This window comes from Malania oleifera, chromosome 12 (assembly GCF_029873635.1).
Source record: "Malania oleifera isolate guangnan ecotype guangnan chromosome 12, ASM2987363v1, whole genome shotgun sequence".
Classification (NCBI taxonomy): Eukaryota; Viridiplantae; Streptophyta; class Magnoliopsida; order Santalales; family Ximeniaceae; genus Malania; species Malania oleifera.
In genome coordinates this window covers 58,645,323-58,654,456 of record NC_080428.1, presented here as the reverse complement: position 1 = coordinate 58,654,456, position 9,134 = coordinate 58,645,323, and the positions used below count along the sequence as shown (strand labels likewise).

General features: G+C 35.5%; 1 protein-coding gene across 1 annotated transcript in view; it reads right to left on the bottom strand.

Moving 5' to 3' along the window:
- Window positions 1–9,134, bottom strand: part of LOC131144175 (glyoxysomal processing protease, glyoxysomal) — an 87,517-nt gene that overhangs the window by 77,985 nt on the left and 398 nt on the right. The window contains exons 2-6 of the mRNA XM_058092625.1: window positions 8,572–8,740; window positions 8,422–8,468; window positions 8,154–8,328; window positions 7,944–7,991; window positions 7,595–7,675 (exon numbers count right to left, since the gene is read on the bottom strand). Coding sequence (XP_057948608.1) covers window positions 7,595–7,675; window positions 7,944–7,991; window positions 8,154–8,328; window positions 8,422–8,468; window positions 8,572–8,740 — 520 coding nt within the window. The remainder of the gene's footprint in view (window positions 1–7,594; window positions 7,676–7,943; window positions 7,992–8,153; window positions 8,329–8,421; window positions 8,469–8,571; window positions 8,741–9,134) is intronic.

Sequence of the window (9,134 nt, the reverse complement as noted above, 5' to 3'; positions counted from 1 at the left end):
CCTGTTGAGAGCCTTTGAGAGATGCTTGCCCTGTCATCATGTACCATTAGACCTTTGTATGTTTGCGAAGCGACACTCAAAGCATGGCAATCTCAGATTTTGTTCACTGACGTTTTGTTATCGACCGTCGACAAATCCAACAAAGTAGAGAGGGAAGATCGCCACCCTGAAATTTGTTCACCCTCAAGGATACACACGTCCTAGTTCTCCTTTGTCAGCCATCTTCAAACATAAAAATTTGGCCCTTCCTTCAATAATATCTTCAAATTACTAGAGCATCCTACTTCTCTCAGAACAATAGCCCCCCAAACCCACCTCAAGGCCTCGATTTCCTTCACAAAATACATGCATCTTCCTCAGAACATATAGGAATTCATCCTTCTTTAGCAAGACAAAAGACCTATGTCTTCCTACAAATTCTGAACTGCAAAATGTTGATCAGTCAAGGTGGTTTAGGTTAATTACCTTCCTTTCAACTTCAAAGGTAGAATGAACACCCATTGTGATTCCACGATAACAGCAATAGAACCACAATCCAGGTTAGAATGGCGAGAAGAGAATGAGGCCAAATACTGAATCTTTTCTTCTCAAACCAGCCCCCAATTTAATTTGTTCCCATTGAATATACTTGCATTGCGCTACAACCATAACCCCCATAAAATTGCAAATATTCCAAACTTCTATAGGACTGCCTTGTCCTTTCCCCTACCAAAGTCTTTGAAAGAAATAGCTAACAATTCACCAGCAGAAGAAGGGCAAACCCAGCTCTCTCCATAAATACCAAAAAGCATATTCAAAATCCACCAAGAAAATTCACAGTGCAAAAGAAGATGAGAAGTTGTTTAAAAACAAAGCATATATACATCGAGAGAGAAAGCTTTCAGAGGTCTCCTAATTTGCAGCACGTTATTAGTATTCATTTTTGTTGAGATTTTGATTAAATGAATGACCTAACTCAAAGATGGGTCTCTCCCTGTATTTAAAATACAAATCAAGTATATTCTAATGATCATAATGCCCCCTACTAACTCTCACTAATTAACATAACACTAACACACTTAATAATAATACTAAAAAGACTAAAATAAACATTTACACTCTCCCCCCAAGTTGGAGCATAGATATCATATGCTCGTAGCTTGTTACAAATAAATTTAACACGTTCACCCCCCAAAGCATTGGTAAACAAATCAGCAAGTTGCATATTGGACTTCGCAAAAGTGGTAGTAATAAGCTTCTGCACAAGTTTCTCCCAAAAAAAATGGCAATTAACTTCAATGTGTTTAGTTCGCTCATGGAAGACCGGGTTGGAGGCAATATGAAGAGCAGCTTGATTATCACATATCAACTCCATAGACTGAGAATGTGGAAAACCCAATTCATCCAACATGTTCTTCAACCAAACAAGTTCAACGTAGTGTGAGCCATAGCTCTATACTCTTAACTCACCACTTTACCTGGCTACCACAGTTTGTTTCTTACTCCTCCAAGAAACCAAATTACCACCAACCAAGATATAGTACTCAATTGTGGTCATGTCGAAAGGCAACCCGACCTAATATGCTTCTGTATATCCCTGAATAAGTGAATATAAGTGTGATCCTAATCGATATAAAAGACTTCACCGAGGTGCACCTTTGAGGTATCTCAAGATTCCAATTTTTGCGTCCCAATGACTTGTCCTTGGATAATCTAAAAATTGACTCACAATACTTATTGCAAAAGATATGTTCGGCCAAGTGACTGTGAAATAATTTAACTTTCCAACAGGTCCCTGATATCGTCTAGGATTAGGCAACAAATCACCCATATCTGGCACTAACTTGCTATTAGGATCCATGGGTGTATCAACTGATTTGGATCCCAGCAACCTAGTCTCAACCAACAGATCAAGAACGTACTTCCTCCGTGACAAAACAGTTCTCATATGAGATCTGGATACTTCTATACGCAAGAAGTATTTCAATGGTCCCAAATCTTTGGTTCGAAACTTACTATAACAAATGTTTAAGGATCTTAATACTTTGATCATTCATCACCAATAATTACAATATCATCCACATATACAATAAGAAGGATCCTACCCAATGAAGCATGACAATAAAACATAGAGTGATCCACTGCACATCGTTGAAGACCAAACTCAAGTACCACAACACTGAATCAACCAAACTATGCTATGGGAGATTGTTTTAAACCATATAGTGCCTTCTTAAGCTGACACACTAAACCTGACCCCCTCCCCCCAAGCAATAAACCCAAATGGTTGTTCCATATAGACCTCCTTCTGAAGACCACCATGCAAAAAGGCATTCTTTACATCTAACTGATGTAGAGGCCAGCGACAAGTGGTAGCCAAGGAGATGAACAAACGTACTGATGCAAGTTTGGCAAACAAGGGAAAAAGTATCGAAATAATTCAAACCATACACTTGAGTTTACCCTTTAGCAACACCATGTGCTTTCAAATGAGCTACATAACCCTCAGGGTTGACATTCGCGGTATATACCCAGCGACAACCAACCACAAACTTGTCAGGAGGAAGATACCAAGTCCCAAGTATCATAGTCCTATAAAGCATTCAACTCTTCTACCATGGCATTACTTCACCCAAGGTGGGCTAAGGCTTCCGAAATAGAATTAGGATGGGCAGCAGATGACTAGTAACAAAACAATAACAAGAGGATGATAAGAAGCCATATCAAACATAGTTGGAGATGGGATGTTGTGTACATGTGCCTTTACATTTCAAGACAACAATGGAAAGATCAACATCGTGGGAAATATGATCATCAGACGAGAAAACCAAATGTGTGGTAGTAGAACAATCAAAACAATGAGAAGGACTCAAACTACATGGAGAAAAAGGTGGTTGATTAGGTAAGGACAGCAAATTAGAATCTAGAAGATTAGGCAAAGGAAGAGACTCACTAAGATCATAAGCACTCATGGACTTAGTGTAGTAAGGTGTACACTCAAAGAAGATAACATTTGCGGAAACAAAGAAGTGATGCACCATAAAACTATAACAACAATATCCCTTTTGAGTATATGAGTAGCCTAGAAAGACACATTTGATAGCACAAGGATCCAACTTATCCATCCTAGGAGTTAGTTGATGAACGAAGGACACACACCTAAATATACGAGGAGATAAATCAAATAGAGGTGAATTAGGAAAGAGTATGGATTAGGGGATTTTACCACTAAGAACAAAGGATGGCACCTATTGATAAGATAGCAAGCAGTAAGTACAGCATTACTCCAAAAGACTTTAGCTACATGCATTTGATAAAGTGAGGTGTGAGTGATTTCAAGGATATGTCTATTTTTCTTCTCTACAACCCCATTTTGTTAAGGAGTGTGGACATAGGTTGATTAATAAATGATACCAAAGTGAGTAATATAAGTAGTGAATTGAGTACAGAAATACTCTTTATTTCAGGGGAAAAAAAAAGGCACAAAATATATGAAATAACTCAAAACATCTTTTATTAAATATAGCCAAGTTATCCTTGAATAATCATTGATAAAGATTACAAAGTATCAGAAACTCAACTTGGGACACAACTCTACTAGGGCCCCATAGATTAGAATAGACTAACATGAAATGGCTCACAGCTCATTAATTGACTCGAGAAGCAAAAAGGACATGATGATGCTTTCCCAATTGACAAGACTCACAAGTGTAAAATAAGTACTTATTAAAAAATGTGTTGTTTGGCTTACATTTTAATAAGCACTTATTGAAAAAGAGTATTGTACAACCACTTATTTAAGTCATTTTTAAGTGATTTTAAAGAAGTCAAAGATTGCTTTTTGGCCACTTTTAAGTGCCACCGTAGAGAAGTGGTGGCATGATTGTAAATGTCAACAAATTTAATGGCAATTTTGTAATTTGAAAAATTTCTTCCTCCTTCTCTCTCTATATTTCTTTTCTCTCCCCCTCTCCCACGACTACCTACGCAATAGCCTTCACCGCATGCTCCTTCCTTGTATTCATTGGCCACCTCCACCTCGCGCTACTATTGTCACCTCTCCCCATCATCGCTGCCTCTCCCCACAATCATGTCATCTTGCCACCATCGCCTTGTGCTTCCATTGTCAGAACATCTCTTCCCCCCTCTTCCTCTCTCTCTTCGGATTGTACACAAAAACCATGCCAATCGCCTCCGCCCAATGCCTCCATTGTCGAATACCATTGGAAAACCTTCCTAAAATGGGCACCCTTTGCCTCACCTATCTTAATCCCAAAGCATTTCTATTTCCAAATCACCCCAAATATGTTGCCTCCCTTCCCCCCTCATGAACCCTTTATTTTCTAGATCTCTGAGGCCGTTGTTGCCACAATCACCTCATCATCCTCTTCCATAATCTGTGGTGGCGCTACTACCACTGCCACTGCCTCCTCCCCCTCTTGGCGTGGCCTTATCCTTTGTGGTGACCATGGACCTTTTGAAGAAACAATTTTTAAATTAAGATTAAATTAAATCTAAAATTTTAACGTAATTGATAATAGTATAATTCATATAAATTTATATGATAACCAAATATTATTAAAACATACAAAATATTATTGTTAATTAGATAATAATCATATGTTGTTTTACTTATTGAAAAATGTTTAAATGTTCATTTAAAATATTAATTAAAATAAATATTACTAAAATAGTTAATTAGAAAAACACTAATAATTTAAACTAAAATATTATTTACTAAATAATCATTTATTGTTTTATTATGTATTATACATACTAATTATTGACGTAATATAACAAATATGAATTCACATAGCACTTAAAGTGGGCATTCAAACACCACTTATTTCATCAACACTTATTTGTAAATACAACCAAACATCATTTATGACTTTCTGCATTTTTTTAATTCAACACTTTTTATCAGCACTTAGTAAATTCAGCACTTTTTCTAAAAAACACTTCTACATGAGTGGTTCCAAACGATCACCCTTCAGGTGGATAAGTTCGATCCTCATGCTATGTAATGTGTTTTTCTTGGCTATTCACATACTCAAAAGGGATGTCACTGTTGTCGTCATACGATTCCTGCCTTTCTACCTTCTTTGAGTCCACACCATACTATTTTGAGTCCTTCAGCTATTCTAACCTTGAAGTTTCCCAGTCATCCACCTGCATCTTCATCTAGTTTGTGTCCTTCTCGTTGACTTGGTTGTCTAATTTGCAAGTGTATATAGTACGGTGGCTCAAGGAGGGAGAGTTTCCTCCAGCTTCTACTACTATGCCTTTGGTTTCCTTGTTTGAAAATCCCATTTCCCAAGATGTTGATCTTCCTATGACCGTCAAAAAAGGTAAATATACTAATAATTTCATTTGCTACAAGTTCTTGCCATCCTATATTATTGTTGTTAGTACTCTATCTTGTGTCACTCTTCCTAATTTGTTTTTGAAGCCTTAGCCCATTCGGGATAAAGGACTGCAATTGTTGAAGTGGGAAGAGCTATTTACATTACAGGATAATAATACTTGGGATATGCTGACTCGTCCTCCCAATAAGTCTATGGTTGGTTGGGTGTATACCATGAAAGTCAATCTTAATGGTTTTTTGGCTAGTTTAAAGGTTGCCTTCTTGCTAAGGGTTATACTCAAGTGTACAATTTGAATTATTTAAACCAAGGTTTTAAAAACTGGACCAATGATCAACCCGACAAAGTCAGTCGAACCAGTAGGTCAACCAAGTGGTTGAACCGAAGATATATATATATTATCAAGAGGATTTAATGGTGATGATGATTATAGTAATTGTTATTAGCTACTTTAAGTTTGTGTTTACGAATGAATTTCATGCTTCATATATATCAATTTTTATGCACTTGAATAAAACTAAATATAAATATAAAAATTCTACATTCAAATTTTTTACATAGATTAAGGATTTTACTTGATTCATTTTCAAAAAGATTTTTTTTCTTAAAATAGTTTATGTATGTGTATGTTTTTAGAAATATGCAATAGTTTTATGTTACATATAATTAAATAACCAACATATAATATATTTCTATTGAATATACCATATGAACTGTGTAATATACATAAATATATTTGAAGGTTATGTTATCTTTTAAAGTTAAGGTGCTTGTTTGGCACATGATTCTAAAACAATTAAATATGAATAACTGTTTGCAAAGGAGACATAATGAGGCTTTAATTCTTTATCACCTGATATGTGGGATCCATTTCAACAAAATTGTGAGACTAATGCACAACTTTTTCTGCATTGCACTTTTGTTTGGAGGTCGTAGAGTTTTCTTTTTAGCATTGGTATAGAGTGTAGGGTGTGCCCTTTCTCTGTGGGGAAGTTGTTTCTCTCAAGATTTCACAATTTGGTTGGAGAAGAATTGGAAGGATTTTAGTGATAATTCTCTCCATTTATTTTACTGGAGAGAGTGAGGTTTTCTTTGCTTCACTTTGGTCTTCCATAGCTGTGCTTTTGTAGGATATCCTTTGAATCATATTCAGAGTGATTAAATAGATCTGATTTACTAGGTTTTAGACTCTTGTATTTTATTTTTCTGATCTAGTGAGTAATTTTTTTTTTTTCTGTGGGTGGACTTCATGTCCCCCATTTGTCTATTCTTTGACAATACTTGAAAAATACAATGTTAATTGATGAAACTAAAGGCAGAGTAGAATCTAATTTGGAATTATAGAGCGAAACATTAGAATCAAGAAGTTTCAAGATAGTACAAGTAAAACAGTAACAAAGAGAATATTAAACTTGGTAGTCAATAAATTCTTAGCACAAATAAATTTCAATACCATGGATCTCCTATGCAAGCTAAAGTAGAAATCGAACAATGTATAAATACAGTTAAGGCAAGCTGGTGAAGTAAAAAGTGCAGTGGTCATGTTGTCTTATCAAACATTGCCTTTAAATTTAATTTTAAAAAAGTTCTATAGACCTCTATAAAACCATTTGTATCTATGAAACCAAAAATATTAGGCAACTTAAAGTGGCATATTCAAAAAGTAAAGATTGCAAAAATTGAGAATGCTAAGATGCATGAGAGACCCTAAAAGATAAAATAAGGGATGACACACACATTGTAAGCTAGGCTCAGCACCACATAAGATAAGAGGAAGGCAACTAATATAGTTAACGCACTTGCGGTATAGACCAAATATTGCTCTCTTGAGGTGGGGCAATTTAGTGCTTGTTGGGAGCAATACAGGAGGTAGGTATAGACATAAAATAATTTCTCTGATAACGAGTAAGAAATTGAACGGTTTAAGGTTATTGTCCGAAATCATGCAAAATGGTGAAAAAGGATTCATTAGCCAATCCCACTTGGAAGGAGCTAAAGCTTGGTTGTTGTTGTTGTTGTCATTGTTTTATGTGCGCGCTCAAAACTAGGAACCATCATGGCCATCATTACAACCATTGCACATGGAACAACCAACGGAAATTCACCTCCCAACATGACTCTAAATTATTATCACACATGTACAAATATGCGAAAGAGAGATCACAATACTAAACTGCATAACCAATATTTTTTATCCTGAATTCTTGTTGAGTGTTCAATGCAACAAATGGGTTATGTTAGATGACTACCATTGCTAAAAGTTGTGCAGGAATCCAATGAGGAGTTCTCTCATCCATCTCCTTGGAGGCATACTCCATCCTTATCTTGTCCTGCGGATCAAAACATGTACACATTATATCTAAAAGCCTAGATACAAACTCATAGAACCATTGATTGTTACAGTTAAAGATAGCAATGCTATGTATCCCAACTCATCATCTCCTGACCATTTATCCAGCTAATGCACTTCATTATTTTGTCTTTGAACTTGAAGCAATCATTGCTGTCAATAATCTTAAGAGTGTCATTGCCACGTCAAACAAGATGGAGAGTTAAGACAGCATAATAAATAAAACATTACACATGTTCACGTTATACCTCTACCATTATATCAATCTGAGCACCCGGGATCAACTCAGGCAGGACCTGCATGGGAAAAAAAGCAATAAAAACACAAAAATAAGTTAAATTCCGAAACTAGAAAAGGAAATAATGCATAGAAACTTACAACTTAGCACATAAAGCGCTAGTCACTGTAAAACATCAATAAGCTCATTAAAAGACATAGACAAGGAAAGTAGCTTCAACCTGAGAAATGTTCTCCCTATGTTGCAGTGTCAAAAAAGGCTCTATAACAGATGCAACAGTAACAACAAAAGCAGAACTTGGCGTCGGGCTCTGATCATTATTGTAGTAAATTTTCATATTACAGAGGGAATCAGGCACCAACATTCCCGAAGCTGAAAGAGTAGTTTTTCCAGAGCTATGCAATGCCCAGAAAGAAATCATTTAGTAACTGCACGGATAAGGCAAAACTTCAAATAGAAACAGATGTGCAGTTGATAACTATACTCACTGATAATGGTGAAAAGCATGTTTTCGCATCTTTAGACCTTTTGGATCCTGCAATTCAAAGCGAAACTCGTAGCTCAACGAACCAAAATCGTCATAATAATAATAATAGTGCTAGAGAAAGAGAAAGGGTGGGAGAGGAAGAGAGACTTACAGGTCCTTGGACTCTGACCATGACGGCGAAATTCCGAGCAAAATCAGCAATTTCCGGCAAATTCATGTCGAGAAAGATGAAGAACGTGCCTCCAGGACTCCAGTTCGGGCTGAAATTGAGCCGTTTGTAAATTATAGTCGTCCGTTCGACACTTTGAACTATGCGAGGACTACAGTTGTAAAAAAGGCAGTAGATTTTTAACAATGTAATTGAAGCAACAACAATAACAATAAACGATAGGCAAAAGCATCATTTCCGGAATGTTCCTTGAAAGATTTTATTTGGAGAAAGGAAAATAAAAGGGAAATAAGAAAAAATTATTTTTTATTTTTTTTATATTAATTTTACAAAAATAAAAATTTATTGTTTAAAAATTAAGAAAAATTAAATATTTATATTTTGTAAAATCAAAATTTTGTTCATGAATTTTGTATATTTTTTATTTTCTCTCTTACTTTCTTCAATAATCAAACATGAAAATATGATTTTCTTAATATTTTTCTTTTCTTTTCTTTTCTTTTCTTAATATTTTTCAAGTTCCAAACGAAATGTTAGCAATGTTT